Source organism: Sphaerodactylus townsendi, linkage group LG10, assembly GCF_021028975.2.
Source record: "Sphaerodactylus townsendi isolate TG3544 linkage group LG10, MPM_Stown_v2.3, whole genome shotgun sequence".
Taxonomy (NCBI): Eukaryota; Metazoa; Chordata; class Lepidosauria; order Squamata; family Sphaerodactylidae; genus Sphaerodactylus; species Sphaerodactylus townsendi.
In genome coordinates, this window is record NC_059434.1 from 77,175,527 (window position 1) to 77,194,068 (window position 18,542).

Below are 18,542 nucleotides of genomic sequence, written 5' to 3' on the forward strand. Positions count from 1 at the left end.
TGCAGGTCGCTTCGGGGAGGCAAGAGCAGGACGCACAGGCTGCGTTTTTAGTGCGCATAAGGCGCATTAAAAAAATGGCCCAGTGCGCACAAACCTAGATGCGCTTTACATGTGCAGACTTGCTGCGCACAGACCGCCCTCCCTCCCACTTCCCTGTCCCCCCCCCCCCCCCCCCCTCCCCCCCCCCCCAAAAAAAAGACGGCGGGTCCTATAGGAAGCGGCAGCTGGGCTGGGCCCCTCCTTCGGCCGACCGTCTCCAAAGTTCTCGTCTTGCCCCCTTTATAGCTTCCAGGAGCCGGGGAGGAGTGATGACAAGGCTCGATTGCCTTTGAGGGCCCGGCCGGAGCTGTCAGAGGAGGGTGGGAGGAAGGCAGGCAGGCGAGAGGCAGCCCGGCTAGTCTGATCCAGAGGCAGGCGAGGGGAGCGCGCAGCGCAACGCAGGGAAAAGCCTGGCCGAGCGGCGAGAGGGAAAGGGAGCCACTCCGGATTTGGTGGCATTTAAACGGCCCCGGAGCAGCTTGGCCAGAAGCACCTCGACCGTGGAGGATCGGGAGGGGGGGCGACCTGAGCGCGTTTCTCCGTCTTACCGGGAAGATTTGCTGCTACCGAGGGAGAGGGGAGTCCTCGCCGGTTCGCCTATCCCCGGAGTGAAGCACTGTTTGGCCGGCCGCGACACCGATCTGGAGTTGGGTCTCTTTTCCCCAGACGGGGCCCCCCGTCGGCCGCCAGGAAACTGCTGTCCCCTGAGCGGGCTGCGAAGGGATTTCTCTTTCCCGGGAAGGTGACCTTCGACGGGCCGCGTGGCTTCCCCTCCTGCGGTCCGAAGACTTTTTGACTGCGCTCCGGAGGCCAGGCGCTGAAGAAAGCCGAGGCCGTTTCGCAGGCGACCCACAAGACGAAGACGCCCCCAACGCGCTCAGAGCGTCACCCCAGGACCGCCCGCGACACCCCCACCCCCCATTACAATAATAAATCCTCTTTCATCTCAGGCCTTTCATCTGAGTCGCTTGCACCCTCCTTTCCCGTGCGTTCTGCAAAGAGGGCCGCCCGGTTAAGAAGGAGGCCTTCCTCGGGGTATCCCCAGGGAAAGCCCCCCCCAACCCCCTTTCCTCAGCACCTGAAGGCTTAGCCCCTCCCTGGAGTCCTCCCAAATGCAGCCGGTCCCTGGACGCACCCCGATTTTGGAGCACCTCCAAACGCTCCCTTTCTGCTGCGCTCGGAATCGCTGAGCTTCGAAGGGTCCGGGCCTGAAGAATCTTTGCGGCTGCATCAGAGGAACCCCTCAAGACTTCCTTTCGGACGGGGCGCCCCTCAAGAGCCTCCCCAATTCCTCCTCCCGTGCCATTTTCAAAGCTCTCCCCACCCCTCCTCCGGAGCTCTCCAAAAGTCCCCCCAAGCTATCCCTGCGACGTCCCGGGAAGGAACCAGCCTCTTCTCCGCAGCCCGAGACCTGGCAAGTGAGGCCCGGGCTGCCCCCCAACCACAGAAGGTCTCCTCCTTGGCGGTGGCCCCCGCGGCCGGGTCCACTCCTGCGGGGGAGCCTCTGCGTCCCCGGGCTCCGGCTCGCGCGGTCCTGGTAGCGCAGGGGCCTCCTCGGCGCGCCCCCTCGGAGCCCCTCCGGCCCCGGGGATGCTGGCGGTGGGGCAGATGGAGGGCAGCCCCCGGCCGAGCGCCTTCCTGCTCAGCAGCCCGCCGCTGGCCGCCCTGCACAGCATGGCCGAGATGAAGACCCCCCTCTACCCGGGGGCCGCCTACTCCCTGCAGCCCCCCGCCGCCCCCGGCGGGCTCTCGTCCCTCTCGTCGTCCTCCTCCCCCTCGTCGTCGTCGGCCTCCGCCTCGCCGTCGCCTCCGCTGGGCCCCCCGACGCCGGCCGGCCAGAAGCCCCCCCTGTCCGGGGCCCTGTCGGCGCTGGGCTCCCCCCCGCCGCAGCACTTGGCCGCCACCCCGCACGGCATCAACGACATCCTCAGCCGGCCGTCCATGCCCCTCGTCTCGGCCGCCGTCGCCGCCGCCTCCTCCTCCTCTGCCTCGGCCGCCTCGGCCTCGCCCGCCGCCGGGCTCCTGGCCGGCCTGCCCCGCTTCAGCAGCCTCAGCCCGCCCCCGCCCCCGCCGGGCCTCTACTTCAGCCCCAGCGCCGCCGCCGCCGTGGCCGCCGTGGGACGCTACCCCAAGCCGCTGGCCGAGCTCCCCGGCAGGACCCCCATCTTCTGGCCGGGGGTCATGCAGAGCCCCCCCTGGAGGGACGCCCGCCTCGCCTGCACGCCGCGTGAGTACCGCCCCCCCTCCCCGACGCACGACTCCCTGCAAGGAAGGCTCCAAACCCCCGGCAAAGCTTCGCGCAAGTCTGGGGGGGCCCGTCCAGCCTCCGTCCTCGGCTGCTTAGATTCCCACGGTACAGGCTGAGATTCTCGGATAGCCGAGGCTTTTTCTTCCCAGCTCCTCTCATTGGGTGCCACCACCCGCAATATCATTACTCCCCACCAGAGAGAGAGGCCCCCCCTTCACGGCCATGCACCTCGATTCTAGGCACGGGGGAGAACTCCGGCAACCTTTCCGCCCCCCCCCCACATCACCCCCAGCCCTTCCCTCAGATCTTCATCGGACACTCTGATGACACCCCCATCCCCATCTATCGCGTGTCTCATCCCTTCCTTCCTGGCCCTGGAACTGCCGCCGGCGCCGCATCAGGGGACGCTGCAGCCCTTCCCCCAACCCCAAGGAGCCTCCTCTCCCAGTTTTACCCCGATTCCTCCCCCCCCCCCCAACACCCCACCCGCTGTCCTGAAGGAGGAGGGGAGGCATCAGCCTGCAGGCTCGGTCTGCCCCCGGGCAAAATGAGGACCATTGTCCGGATACTCTTGATTCGGTGTTCCCTACCTTGGGTTTCCCGGCCCCGCTTTTCACGGCGGCTCCCCCCAAACAGAAGGATGCGGAGCCAACCAGACTCTCGCATGTGTTTTAATTGGTGGCAGTTATATTTTTTTTGGGGGGGGGGATTTAGGCATGGGAGGGAAGAAAGAAGGTTTTGCACGAAACTGAGTTGCGGTTCCTGTCTCCCGACCGGTGCGTTCTTGGTAACTTCCAAAGGTCCTTTGCTGGGAAGCCTCGGCTATCCGAGAATCTCAGCCTGTACCGTGGGAATCTAAGCAGCCGAGGACCACCACGCGGTGTGTGTGACCCCCCCCCAGCATCCTTTATTCACTGGAGGGGGGGGGGTAATTCGCCTGCAGTCCGGAGCTCCCACTGCTGTTTGCCCCGGGTCCTTTTGGGGCCGGTTTCTCCAACTAAGGCGCTAGATGTTTTCCGCACGGCGGGTCCAGATGCAGATTCTGAGCGCAGGCGGCTGCCTTTGTGGCGGACTTTCGATGCGCTCCACCCTACGTCCGTCCCTCGCAGACCACCCGCAAGTTTTCCAAACCTTTGACTACTTTCCCCGCACAGGGCAGGCAGTCCCCTGCGATTGCAGTAGGCAAAACTACTCGGGAGTAAAACAGAAAACGGCCCTCCGAATGGAAATCAGGGACGCGCTGCAAGAAAAGTCCCCTTTTTTAAAATTCGAACATTACTTCCATTTAGAAGGCATGTCAGACCGACTCTTCAGAGGCGGCTCTGTGTAAAAGTGGCCAAGGGTCAATTCGAAGCGAAGCGGGCGGTTGCCGTGAGCAGCACTTCCCCGCCCCGTTCGATCCGAATTCTTTAATTCTTTGAACGTCAATTTGACTAGAGAATTTCCTTGGACGTCGTAGGGGTTTGCAGGAACGACAATTCCTCCTCCTCCTCCTCCTCCTCTTTCCTTCCTTCTTTTTTCCACCCCCCCCCCCACTTTTTACTAGAAAAGACAGGAAGCGGGGGGAGAGAGGAAGAGACCCGGTTTTTAAGAACCCCTAGAAGACTCGTTTTAATTGAATCGGTTTAATTCGGACCGTGCCAGGGTGCGCAAACCCTTGTTGAACGCGGGGAGCGTCCCGCTGGCCATTTGACTTCCTCCAGCCCATTGGAAGACGCGGCTTATAATTTTTGTTATTCACGTGGAGTTTTAGGTTCTTCCTCCTCCTCCTCCTCCTCCTCCTCCTCCTCCTCCTCCTCCTCTGTTATTTTTTATTGTTTTTTTTTGGAAATACAGTAATGTTGAAGTGCATTACATAGCTGGAATAAATCAATATATCTGAGCAGAACAAAGAAGGAACGGATCACTACAATATATGCGCTATAAGTCCCCCTCTGCTCTCTTTGCAGACCAAGGCTCGATTTTGCTGGACAAAGACGGCAAAAGGAAACACACGCGGCCCACCTTCTCCGGCCAACAGATCTTCGCCTTGGAAAAGACTTTCGAGCAAACCAAGTATCTGGCCGGGCCGGAAAGAGCCAGGCTGGCCTACTCGCTGGGCATGACGGAAAGCCAAGTCAAGGTGAGGCTGGCACGCGCGCGCGTACAGTGCGGGTGCTCGTGTGAACGCGGCACCGACACGTGTCTATGGTATGGGAAGCTGCGAATGCCAGGAATCGCTCTTCTCCCCCAGAGCCGGCCACCCGCTCAGCTGTCACTGACAGGGGGATCCTATGTGCAGAACAACTCCGCTTCAAGCCCATTGACACGAACGGGCTGACATCGGAGTGACTCTCTTTTGGAAAGCGCCAGGAGCGCTCGGTTCGCAGGCTCCTGACAGCCAGGAACACATATGTCAAGATAATAATAGTTCATAAATAATTAAATATTAGCCAATGATTAAACAACAATAATAATTAATATTATTACTCAAGATTAGATTAATAATCGGTGGCAGCTGTAGTGTTCAGTGTAGGAACAGGCTCAGTTATTCAGATCAGCTGTTCAGAACTTCGATTCAGATTCTTTAACTTCCAAATTAAAAGGCTGATAATAAGAACGAACGCTCAGGCTTCCTTCCACCAATCCGTTTAGGCTCTGATCCACCCTTGCTTTGAAATAAGCCCCATGCAAAAGTTGAGTGCTATTCAGGGGCGGGTTTCCTTTGGATGGCCCTTCCGGGAAAGATTTCGGCTTAAGGGGTTTCAGAATCCCAGGAATGTCATATTCAAGGACAGTCTCTCAGCCCCTAAGGCAAAGTGCCTTTTTAGATGTTTGGGATCCAGCGTCTGCATTGCACGTGGCTATTTGGAGGCCTCTCCTGGAGATATTTTAGCTCCTGACGGAAAAAGCTATTTCTTTCATTATTTCCAAGATGCCTAGACCCAAATTTCACTCAGGCATCCCGGGCTCCAAGTGACCTAAAAGAATCCAGCATTTCTTCGGAGTTCAAAAGGACTTGGAGCGAGCTCCTTTCTGTAACAGAACATTCCTCCTTCTCATCCTATAGTGATAATATTTAGGATTCTAATATTTGGGGTGGTTTAAAAGGAGTTTACAATGATATGAGATTGCAGCGCTGTCCATTTAGGGTTCCAGACTAGCAAAGTCTGGTGTGAAGTAGAATTAAATCCGACTCCTTTAGTTGGCAAACTATTTGTGTATCTAAAGCATCATTCAGCAGAATCAAAATGTATCTCAAGCCCCGCTGGACTTCGACAGGGAAACCCAGCCCAGAAAATGCATTTTCTCCCCAAATTGACCAGACTTCACCAAAAGAGTCTAAGGCTCATTCTGCACATGCAGAATAATGCACTTTCAAACTGCTTTCAGTGCTCTTTGAAGCTGTGCGGAATAGCAAAATCCACTTGCAAACAGTTGTGAAAGTGGCTTGAAAACGCATTATTTTGCGTGTGCGGAAGGGGCCTAACTTGGGTTAATTTGCTTTCTCTTCTTTCTCTCTCCCACCGCTTTATGTGCATATTTGAAACTTCTCAGTAGTGTCAACCAAAGAGACTTTTTCCAGAATGAGACCAGAACGGAGTCCATTTAGGGAACCAGACTAGCAAACTCTGGTGTGAAGCAGGATTAAAACCCAACCCCTTTGGTTGGCAAACTATTTATGTATCTAAAGCCACATTCAGCTCTAGATAACGGGATCCCAAGCAGAGTCAAAATATATTCCAAGTCCCCTGGACTTCGACAGGGAAACCCAAGCCAGAAAATGCATTTTCTCCCCAAATTGACTAGACTTCACCAAAAGAGCCTAACGGGTTAATTTGGTTTCTCCTCTTTCTTCCCCCAACCACTTTATGAACATATTTGAAACCTCTCAGTAATGTCAACCAAAGAGACTTTTTCCAGAATGAGACCAGAACGGAGTCCATTTAGGGAACCAGACTAGCAAACTCTGGTGTGAAGCAGGATTAAAACCCAACCCCTTTGGTTGGCAAACTATTTATGTATCTAAAGCCACATTCAGCTCTAGATAACGGGATCCCAAGCAGAGTCAAATATATATTCCAAGTCCCCTGGACTTGGCCGAGGAAACCCAAGCCAGAAAATGCATTTTCTCCCCTTCAAACTGACCAAACTTCACCAAAAGGGTTAGTTTGGTTTCTCGGCTCCCCCCCCCCCCTCCCTTTTATGCACATGTCTGAAACCTCACAATAGCCTGAACCAAAGAGACCTTTTTCTGAATGGGCCCAGAATGGAGTTAACAAGCATAAAAGTAGATAAGGCAGGTTCACAAAGGCCTCCCACCACACTCAGATTTGTTGCTATCAATGCGGAACTAGCAGGCCTGTCAAGGGGAGCAGTGGGGGGTGGGTTAGAGGCGAGAAGGGGCCGTTTCCTCGGGTCTTTCCCCCCACCCCAAAGGGAACAAAAATTTCCAGACGTCCTTTGGAACAAATGGGTCCCAGCAGGTTGTGTTTGTGTGTCTGTTTGTGTGTTAAAAGGGGAGAGAGAAGGGAGAGACTGGAGTTATCTGGAGACACTCATTTGTCACTGTAAATATGTCCAAAAGGCTGTGAATAAATTAACGCCCGCCTTGTTCAATAGACACAAGAAGCCACCCACTTATTGCAGTGGGGAGGGTGTGTGTGTGTGTGACAGAGAAATGTGTGTGTGTGTGTGTGTGTTTCTGTGTAAAACAGAAGAGGAAAGGTTTATTGTGAATCAGGAGTTTTTTCCATCATTCTTCATACTTGAACAGGACTGTCTAGTTATCAAATAAAATTTATTGTCAGTAGCCATTGGCCATCATAAATTAGGTAAAACGATAAGGTAATAATGCAAAGGCCTATACTAAACTAATATGAACTAATATGAACACGAAACTAATATGAATAGGATGTCAACATTTAATAAAACACGTTAAAATAGTACAACTCAAATAACTAAACGGTTACTTCGATGTGCCTGCTTTCCTTTGCTGCGAGGGCTGTCTAATGAACCGGGTAGCTTCCGATTATTGTTGTTGTTATAGTTATAGTTAATTTAATTACAATTCGGTTTTTTTGAAGGTCAGGAATTTTAGCTCATTCCCTAGAGCAGGGAGGAAAGTATTAATCAGTTGCTAAGGGACACATTTGGACACAGAAATGTTCCATCCAAGGGGAAAGTTTTTAAAAGAAACCTGTACATTTCCATTGGTTTCAGTGAGAATTGAAAGGATTTTTTTCCTGGGCTGACCTTGTTCTAATGTTTTCCATGGAGTGTAGCAGAAGGAGCTCCTCTCAATTCAGCTGTGGGGTGGGGGGGGGGGGGGAGAGAACATCCTACTTCCTTACTCTGAAGTGCATCCCACTATGTCCGGGGAGGTTTCCTCTAAAGTAAAGCTGCTGTCTGCTCTAGTTTGTTTTTATCCGAGTCTAATCCCATTGACAGCAAAAAAGGGGCTTATGCTCGATTTGATGTGCGCAGGCTATTTCTCGGGATCGGGACCCTTGCTTTGGAAGGAATCCAAGTTGTGTTTAGTGGAGGTACCCCCAAGATTGTTTGCAAATGCGGGGAAGGGGGATTGTATTAATCCTAGAGAGGAAGTTAGAACAAACATCCTCCTCCCAAATTATGAAATGGAAGAAGAAATAAGCCTGAAAAATGAAAGGGGGGGGGGGGGATTCCGCCTGCCCAGAACCTGCCACCAAATCTTTACCCTCATGTGGCTTTAACTCTCAATTATGCTGGAGCCCAGCAATATCAAATAAAAGAGGTGGGGAGAGTGGTGTTTTTATTTTCAAGGCACAGATCAAGCTTCATGCAGGCAGTTTTAAGGTGGGAGGCAGGTGAAGTTGATGGGAAGCAGCAAGAAAGTGGAGAGAAGAGGAACGGAAGAAGGAAATGGGGAGTGGAGAAGAAAAATAAGGACCTATTAGGATATTTGGGCTGCAAGTTGCATTTCTGTCTACTGTGTGGATGCTTAAGTCAATGGGATATAAGCAGAATAACTTTGTATAGGGTTGAAGAGATGGGTATTCCTGCTATAAGTGATGATAAAATACCTGAAGTAAGCACACATGTGTGAAATCACTTTTAATTAAGGCATTTCTTGGGCGGGGGGGGGGGGAATCCATTTTTTCATGTTGTTATGGGGTTAAGCAAAATTAAGCCCTTTTTAATATTGTTAGTTTTCCTAAGAGAGGGTTAAGCAAAATAGATAGGGCTGCTATTGAAATGTGTGGAGTTTTTAAAAAGCTGGCCGGTTGCCTTGATTATTTTAAACAGGAACTGGGTTTTTTTTTTTCTGCATGATAGGGGAACATCAGGTCTCTGTCCCAAAGAATTTACAGACTTAAACGTTTGGTAAAGAAGAGAGCCCCAAAGGGAAGGGATGGAGGAATGTGAATATATACAGCCAGGCTGGAGGTGAAGTCTGAGATTCAAAACCAAGAACTTGTCACGGCACCAGCAAACATCCCAGAGAATCCTATATCTGTAACTCAGAGTACAACAAACATCGTATCATTTGGGGCAGGGGTAGGGAACCTGCGGCTCTCCAGATGTTCAGGAACTACAATTCCCATCAGCCCCTACCAGCATGGCCATTTGGCCATGCTGACAGAGGCTGATGGGAATTGTAGTTCCTGAACATCTGGAGAGCCGCAGGTTCCCTACCCTTGATTTGGGGTAATCAGTGCTTTGAAGTACAGCCTCTGGTCCTCAGTCTCAATCGGCCAACATTTTCTTTCTTAAAAAGCATTGTATTTTCTAAATGCTGCATATTGTTTGAAGAAACAGCAACTCTGTTACAAGGTAGCGACAATACTATAGAGCCAATTCATGTTCCTAGGCCAGAGTGCTAATAAATAAGTGGATGATAGAAACACTGTGCTGTATATTATCATGATTTAATTTGTTTAATATCACAGCTGCCAGTTCTTTAGCTGATTGTTGGCCTTTCATTACAACTCGGGCCTCACCCAGAGGCCTAGGACTTTGTAATGTATCAGCGTAGTATTCATATTATTATTATTGATGATAAGAAATAGCAGTAATGTAGCTTTAATGGCATTCATACAGTGATAGATTTAAGATTTTACTAGCACGGTCAATGACTTGTTTGTGTTTTTACAAGATTTGTTATAGTACACACATGAAGCAGGATGCATTGATCTTTAGTGAATAGATAACATGGAGATATAGATACATGCAAACAGTTGATTAATGAACAATGAATAAAAATAGCAGTAGTGGATATTAATGCTGGTATTGATTAAGTTGGCTTGGTGCAGTGATAGTTTTGAAAAGCCCAGTCCTAGCGCCATTTGTGTGGAGTGAAATCCCATTGTTATCCGTGGAAGTTGCTTCCCTTTATTTCAAGGAGGCAGCTCCAGATGAGAATGCCCATCCATCCCATTTAGCGGGGCTCACAGGTGATGTGATGTCAAGGGGGAGACACAGAGAGATTCAGGGCACCTGTGATGCACACGGATCTGTCTAGGGTTGCACTTTAAATTTTCAGACTGATGGCCCCAACCCGAGAGCAGTGACTTGATTGGTGATAATCTCATGGATGGCTTTCGTTGTGCGCTGCGTGATTGTTGGTTTTATGCAAAGCAGGCTTCCAGCACAGGCCCCAAATGGGACCAAAATCCCTGTTCCTGTAACAAGAATACCACAGTGCCATGAGTGAAAGTGTCTGTAATAGTAATATTAAGGAGCAAGTTGGAGGTGAGCTAATTTGTGGCGTAGCTGTTGGCGTTATCACCTGGAATATCTCGGGATTTTTGTCATTTTTTTCAACATAGTAGTGATAATGTTATAATTATCTGTTTATGGGATGGCACTGACTTCACAGCAGTAAGGTTGCTGGGAAGTTTATATTGTGCTTAATGTTCAATTGCCCTGAGCTCTTTCCATGGTCTTTTATTTTATCTGTCTCATTTATACCCAGCCCTTCCCCCTAATGAGGACCAAAATCAGCGTATAACATCACCCTTTTCTCCATTTTATATGCACAACAGCCCTATGAGGTAGGTTAGGCTGAGACTGTGTGATTAGCCCAAGGTCACCCAGCATGCTTCCATGGCAAAGTTGGGGTGTGAATCAGGGCCCCTATTTCCTAATTCAGCAGTCTAACCATACAGGCTCCTGATGGTATATTTTCCTGTAATGAAAATGGCTGAATTGATGCTATTTGCAGACAGAAAGATGCCTCTTAGACTTTTTCAAAGACATGTAGGATAGCAGAATTAGATCCTTGCTTTGGAAAAGAAGAAAACGGGCATCATGTTGAGAATCTCTGCCCTAAAGAGTTACTAAATAAATACAGAAATAGTTCCCATTTATTAGGTAGACTATCTTTGGCAGAATTACCACCACCACCATTGCTATCATAACTACTACTACTACTACTACTACTACTCATGATTTAATTATTTAAATATTATTTATTATTAAGTATGGCAACTTTCTGATGTTTAGAACCGGTGGGAGATCTTTGAATAGATTTCAGGAAGGTGCAAATTCTAGCCTGTGGTCATATAGAGGGAGATTCAACCAGAGCTACAGTGCAGTTAGGTGTTTAGGACTGGAATGCCCAAGAAAACCAAATGCCTGTAATGTGTAAAATAATGACTGATTTAGAAGAATGATAATTATTCCAGAAGCATTAAATAACTGTGGCAGCAACAGGAGGAAAGACTTTCTCCTCTAGAAAGATGCATGTGAGTCTTCTTTGGAGTACATAGGAGAAGAGAAGAAATATCAATGAGACGCAGAGGGAAAGAAATAGCGGAAGGAAGAAAAGAAAGAAGGAATCAATTTATAGCTGTAAAAAGTGGATTCTGAGTATAAAAACAGAAACTATAGATTGTCGAAGGCTTTCACGGCCGGAATCACTTGGGTGCTGTGTGGTTTCCGGGCTGTATGGCCGTGTTCTAGCAGCATTCTCTCCTGACGTTTCGCCTGCATCTGTGGCTGGCATCTTCAGAGGATCTGATGTTGGAAAAGCAAGTGGAGTATATATCTGTCCAGGGTGTGTGGGGAGTGTCCAGGGTGGGTGGGGAAACCTTGTCTGTGAGTAACAAGGGCGGCAACCAGGTCAATAGTTGAGGGCATCTGAATAGAAGTATGAGTAACAATGAAGACTATAGCCTGGAAGTAACCCTGTAGATAGCAAGGTCACTGGTGGGAGCATCTGAATAGAAGTATCCTGGCCTTTGATTCTTTTGTCTATGGTCATCCTGTGGTTGTGTGGAGCTGGTTTGACACAGTCTTGACCCTAGTATTTTTCAACACTGGCAGCCAAGTTCTGTTCATTTTCAGAGTTTCTTCCTTCCTGTTAAAATTGTCCATGTGCTTATGGATTTCAATTGCTTCTCTGTGTAGTCTGACGTAGTGGCTTTCAGAGTGGTCCAGAATTTCTGTTTTTTCAAATAATATTCTATGTCCAGGTTGGTTTATCATGTGTTCTGCTATTGCTGATTTTTTCTGGCTGAAATAGTCTGCAGTGCCTGCGGTGTTCTTGATTAATGCAGTGTCTCAGCGCCGCGCTACCCACAGACAAGGTTTCCCCACCCACCCTGGACACTCCCCACACACCCTGGACAGATATATACTCCACTTGCTTTTCCAACATCAGATCCTCTGAAGATGCCAGCCACAGATGCAGGCGAAACGTCAGGAGAGAATGCTGCTAGAACACGGCCATACAGCCCGGAAACCACACAGCACCCAGAAACTATAGACATTCCAGTAATGACAAGTGCAGTCACTCAGAAAAGAAATCTTGGTCAATTAGTCATGTGAACTTAGTTGACCAGGAAACTAATTAAACCTGTGTGATTTTTTTTATAAAACAAGTGTTCTAATTTTTTTTAAAAAACACATTTTGCTGATAAATTTTACATGTTTGTTGTGTTGTTATAAAAACTCCATAAATTGTGTTGCACTGAAAGAGAGGCAATGACTGGCTCAGGATCATTGCAGAGTGGGAATTTTATTTGAACCAGAATCTCCTAGATCTTAGTCCAACAGATAATACAAACACATACTGTACCTGACATACTCTTAGGAGAGGCATTCCCTTGTGTGTGAGAAAGCATGGCAGTCCCCATTTCTGTAAACAACATTTTCACTCATTGTTTTAATTTTCTGCCAACAAATAGGAGATATATTTTAAAAGACTGTAATAAATCAATCTAACCAGTGAATTGTCCAAACGATTCCATACAAAGGGAATGCCAGCAACTCAATGATCATAATAATACAATCAATATCTATGGCCTACAAACGTTTCGATAGTAACTGCATTGTTACCTAGAGGGCAATCTTTATGTGGGCCTTCTCGGAATAACTGAAACACCCGAACTACATTTATGATTTCATAACAGTTGTCCGGAAAGTGGAAGGTCATTATGTAAAATTCCTGTTGGAGTGAAAATATATTTTTTTAAAGTAATATTTATAATCTGTCTTGGATCCCAGTAAAGACAGACTATAAATAGCAACAACAACAACAACAATGATGATGATAGCTTTTTTGGCGGGGGGGTCAAGTCATGTCTGTTTCATGCAACAAGAAGAAAGAGTACAGAGTACTAAAAATAGCATAATCCCCCCGCCAAAGCTGACTATATAATTTAAAAATTGTGAAATATAATGGAACATACAAAAGATTATTATTGTAATTACAGAAGTACCAAGGTTGTACCATAACATGACTACAGATAAAAAATGGAAACAAATAGGAACAGCATCAAAAGATATACCAGCCAAATTCCGCAATTAATTTCAATACTCTGAAGATGCCAGCCACAGATGCAAGTGAAACGTCAGGAGAAAATGCTACTAGAACACGGCCATACACCCCGGAAACCACACAACACCCCATTGATTCTGGCCGTGAAAGCCTTTGACAATACAATTTCAATACAGATATCATCTGCAGTGTAGATATAGCAATACCGGAATTTTTCAAATTAGAAATAGTATTCCAAATTAGAAGAGGTGTATCTATTTTTTTCTTTCAAGCTTTTTGTGATACACATGGTGTCATGGTTAGTGTTGGACTAGGATCTTGGGAATCCATGTTTGGACCCCTACTTTATCATGGAAGTGTAATCTTGGGCCAGTGGTACACTCTCAGCCTAGCCTACCTCAGAGGATTGTTGTGAAAATAAAATAGAGGTGAAGAGACTGATGTAAGCCACTCTGGGTTCCCATGGGAGAGGAAGGTGGGATATAAATGCAGTAAATAAAAATAAATTAACGTATGGATGGCAAAGATGCTAAGTGGAATAGCCTGTGTGCAGCAAACAGTATAGGCCCAAGTCTTTATTTAAAATATTTATTTATATGTTCATCTTTCTCCAGAGCAACTTCTCAGCGTATTTGTAAGACTGGTTCAAATAATGAATTCTCTCCATTTTTCAACCAGTAATATTGGTTACTGAGCTAGGTGTTTATAGGCACATTCTTGGGGATGAATGAAAGGAAGACAAAATGACCTGTTGGCAAAATCACGGGTCGGAAGGCTTTGAGATTCAGAAGGTCACTGCTTTTCTCTGATTGGACATTGGCTGGCTCCCAGACCTATCAAAAAGCCACAAGAGTAGCTGTGCTAAAAGGGGACCCTCTCCATCAGCCAATGACCTCACCTCATTGCTCCACTGCTCTGCTCTGCACGCAGGCAAAGAGCCATAAGCCCCTGTGCTGTGAATGCATGCAAACAAGCAGTACGTCCTTCTAACAGCACAAAATAGGAGTGGTGGAGGGGCTTGGTGTTCAACAAGTGGGACTCTGTGACCACCCCGAGGGTCCTGGCCCAGCGTTTGTGGACTTATAGAATCATAGAGTTGGAAGAGACCACAAAGGCCATCAAGTCCAACCCCCTGCCATACAGGAATACACAATCAAAGCACTCTCGACATATGTTCATCCAGCCTCTGTTTAAAAACCCGCAAAGAAGGAGACTCCACCACTCTCCAAGGCGGAGTATTCCACTAACAGCAAGTTTTTCCTGATGTTTAGATGGAATCTCTTTTCCTGCACCTTGAATCTATTACTCCATGTCCTAGTCTCTGAGGCAGCAGAAAAGAAGCTTGCTCCCTCTTCGACCTGATCTCCCTCCAAATATCTGAACACGGCTATCCTGTCCCCCCTTAACTTTTGCTTCTCCAGATTAAACATCGCCAGCTCCCTAAGTCCCCAGCTCCCTTTGTAGGCAAGATCATGCCGTTCTCTTCACCCCTTGTGTCCATCAGCTCCTAATATCGCTGTTGTGAAGAGGGGCAAGAAAGTCAGTGTTGTCACTTACAAAAGTCATGCAACGCCCTTAACCAACCTGCCTGACGTCAGCTAATGAGGCAGCATGAAGCAGTGGTTAAAGTTCTGGACTAAGGTCTTGTTTGCCTCCTACAGGGTTGCCAAGGGTCAGTTGTTGTGACTTGGCAGCACTTTGCACCACCATAGATGCACGTTCATGACACAGCTATGATTTTCAGGGAGTGGTTTTTTAAAAAACAAATGCTGGATGGGGGGAGTGGCAGCCCAGACTTCATTCAAGTCCTCTCTTCAATGTTGACCAGTTGTGGAGACAGTGGTGACAGTGGCAAGAGAACCATTTTGGAAAGGCAGTTAGAGTGCCAGATTAAACCTGGGGAGACTTAAATTCAAATCCCTCCCTGTGTCCTAAGTCTTTTCTGGCTAGTGGCTTCTGTTCTGTCTACTAACCTACCTTGCAAGACTGTTGTGAGAATAAAAAGAGAAGGAGAGCACAAGACCATAGATTTTGCCCTGAATTCTTGGGGGCAAAGGCAGGATTTTAAAAAGTCTCCTTCTTACCTTGACAATCCTACCTCATCTTAAATTGGCTGTGACTTGATGGCATTTTCCACCATCACAAAAAAGATGGGATACATGGAAGTGGGGCGTACAGTGTAAGGCCAGAGGGTACTTCTTCTCCCCAATCTGTGCATCCACTTTGATTAATTTGGAGTAATTCATGTAAGAGGCACCCTGTGGTGCAGAGTGGTCAGCTGCAGTACTGCAGTCTCTGCTCACAGACCTGAGTTCTGAGTTCGATCCCAACAGAAGTCAGTTTCAGGTAGCCAGTTCAAGGTTGGCTCAGCCTTCCATCCTTCTGAAGGTGGTAAAATGAGTACCCTGCTTGTTGGGGGTTAAGTGTAGATGACTGGGGAAGATGATGACAAACCACCCTGTAAACAAAGTAGTGAATTCTTGCTTGCATAGAGGACTACCCTTACCTTGAATGCATGTAACTTTGTATTAAGTGGTGTCTGATGTCTCGGAGAGTGTGATGTTGTTACCCCACATGATTAGATAGATAGATAGATAGATAGATAGATAGATAGATAGATAGATAGATAGATAGATAGAGAGAGAGAGAGAGAGAGAGAGAGAGAGAGAGAGAGAGAGAGAGAGAGAGAGAGAGATTCAACATTGTGTAGTGGTTAGAGCAGGTGCACTCTAATCAGAGGCAGAGTGATGGGAAACTGCGCCCGGGGTGTGCGCCCCGTCCTGCACTCCTGCTGCGGCACCGCCCACCCCTGCCACGCCATGCCCCCGCCATGCCTCCACCTTGGCTTGACCCGGGGCTGGGGGGCCCCACCCTGTGGGCGCTACACCACTGAGTCTAATCTGAGGAACCAGGTTTGATTTCCCGCACTGCCACTTGAGCTGTGGTGGCTTATCTGGTGAGCTAGATTAGCCTATGTGCTCCAACCCATGCCAGCTGGGTGATCTTGGGCGAGTCACAGTTCTTCAGAGCTCTGTCAGCCCCACCCACCTCACAGGGGGTTTGTTGTGGGTGAGGAAGGGAAAGGTGACTGTAAGCCCCTTTGAGTCTCCTACAGGAGAGAAAGAGGGATTTAAATCCAAACTGGATGATGATGATGATGGTGATGATGATGACAGACAGACAGACAGACAGACAGACAGACAGACAGACAGACAGACAGACAGACAGATAGATAGATAGATAGATAGATAGATAGATAGATAGATAGATAGATAGATAGATAGATAGATAGATAGATAGATAGATAGATAGATAGATAGATAGATAGATAGATAGATAGATAGATAGATAGATAGATAGATAGATAGATAGATAGATAGATTCTGTTTGGGGCTTAATTTTTTTAAAATTGATGGTGAGTGGTAAAAAGGACCAAAATAAAACAGGAATCCCAGGGGTCCCTTAGAAACGATCACAATTTATGCCAACATAAACTTTTGTAGACTGGCTTCATCAGACCCAGGGAGCATCCGCTGTCTTCAAAGTGCCCCCGGACTCCCGTCTTATGTTGCTGCTGCAGAGCACAAGAGCCGTCCATCTGGGGTACAGAACACTTAACGAATTAACTTTGGAGTGGGGGTGGGGCGGGGGCTCCCTTTTGCCAGAGCGACCTCTCCCATCCTCCTCTCTCTCTCTCTGCCCCCCAGGTGTGGTTCCAGAACCGCCGGACCAAGTGGCGCAAGAAGCACGCGGCCGAGATGGCGACGGCCAAGAAGAAGCAGGACTCGGAGACGGAGCGCCTGAAGGGCACCTCGGAGAACGAGGACGACGACGACGACTACAACAAGCCGCTGGACCCCAACTCCGACGACGAGAAGATCACGCAGCTGCTCAAGAAGCACAAGAGCGGCGCTGCCGGAGCCACCACCAGCCTGCTGCTCCACACGGCCGAGACCGACGGCTCCTCCTAGACGGACGGACGGACGGACGGACGGGGGACTTGGGCAGGCAGACAGGCAGGCAGGCAGGCGGCCCCGGGACTGCTGCTCCGCTCAGACACGTGTACAGATCTATTTTTCTATGTCGTCCCAGCGCCGGGACGAGCACCGGGGACTCCTCGACGGCGCGGTCTGGCCGACACTGCAGGGTTGGGGGTAGGGGGCAGGTTTGGGCGCGGCGTCCGCCTCCGTCCACTCCTGGCCGATGGACGCGACAGACTTGGAGCCCCTCCGTCCGCCTTCCTCCTCCTCCTCCTCCTCGCCCCGACGGCTGGTGACGTGTTGGAGATCCCAGCGAGTTCTCGAGGCTTTTCCCAGACTGTGAATATTTAACGTGTAAAATAGACCCGGGGGGGGGGGGGGGGGTGGTTTGTGCGTAGCAGACGTGACTCTGTCGGGTTTCTTTCCCTCGCCTCTTGACAGTCTTCTAGTTTGGTTGAAGTAGTGGGATTTTGCGGGGGACGGACGAGGGGGGTTTCTTCCTTTTGGGCAGACCAGCCTCTCTCTCTCTCTCTCTCTCTCTCTCTCTCTCTCTCTCTCTCTCTCTCTCTCTCTCTCTCTCTCTCAGTATCTTCTAGCTGCTGATCGGTGCCAGAATCTGGACTGAGCAAAGAAGAAAAGGGAAAAATGCACAAAAATGAGTAGCATCTGGAGCCAGTTTTTCTTGTTGTAAGCTTTGGGGTTACACAGGAACCTTCTTCAGGTAGTGAAGAAGCGTGCAGTGTCACTCCATAAATTTACAGTTTCCCCCAGTTCAAACTTGCAATTTGGTTTTTCTGGTCCCAGCCACAGTAACTCGCAGGCCCCTTCCTTAGGAATCAATCGGACTTACTTCTAAGCAGACATGCCAGTCTTGTGAGTTTACAAAGTCCTCTTGATTTCTTTCCAGCTTTGACTGAGCCCTAGAAAAGGGAGAAGAATAAACTCTTTCCATCTTCATCAGGCATAAAACCCGACTCCCCCCACCCCCATAAGCCTCACATCAGTATTTAATTTAGTGAATTTTTAAAATTACTTTGGGGGTTGTTTCCTAGGAACAGTAGCAAACAAGAATTGACAGATTTTTCCCCCAAGTAAAACTGCGAGTTAATTTTTAAAGGAAAGCCCACAACCACCAATTTTTAAAGGTTTTTCAGCTTTTTTTGTTGTTGTAAAATTCCCCAGTACATTTAGATGCGGCAATGAAACTATAGAGCACTCTCCCTGTCTCTTTCTCTCTGTATAATAATGAATACTATAGAATGTACATTGTTTTCCTTATCGTTTTGTTTCTAAAGCTAATAATAACGTTCTGTTGGCATCTTAACCTTGGATTAATTTATGTGGCAACTTTCCGGTTTGTAAAGAGAAGGGAAACCCTTTGCAAGACCAGTTCCACGCAATGCACTTTGGTTTTTTTGTTTGTTTTTGATTTCGTTTTTAAAGAGAAATCCATTAAAATCCGTTCCAAGACCTCTGCTGCCTCGAGGAGGGCGGAGGGCGGGTATTGGGGTGTTGGTGGGATACTGCGCTC

The 18,542-nt window shown here is 48.5% G+C and overlaps 1 protein-coding gene across 1 annotated transcript; it reads left to right on the forward strand.

The window, feature by feature from the left end:
* Positions 1–302: 302 nt before the first annotated feature.
* NKX6-1 (NK6 homeobox 1) lies at positions 303–17,141 on the forward strand. Its single transcript, XM_048508668.1, has 3 exons — positions 303–2,266; positions 4,237–4,409; positions 16,739–17,141. Exons 1-3 carry the CDS (start codon positions 1,630–1,632, stop codon positions 17,000–17,002), a joined length of 1,074 nt encoding a protein of 357 aa, XP_048364625.1. The 5' UTR covers positions 303–1,629; the 3' UTR covers positions 17,003–17,141.
* Positions 17,142–18,542: the final 1,401 nt, after the last annotated feature.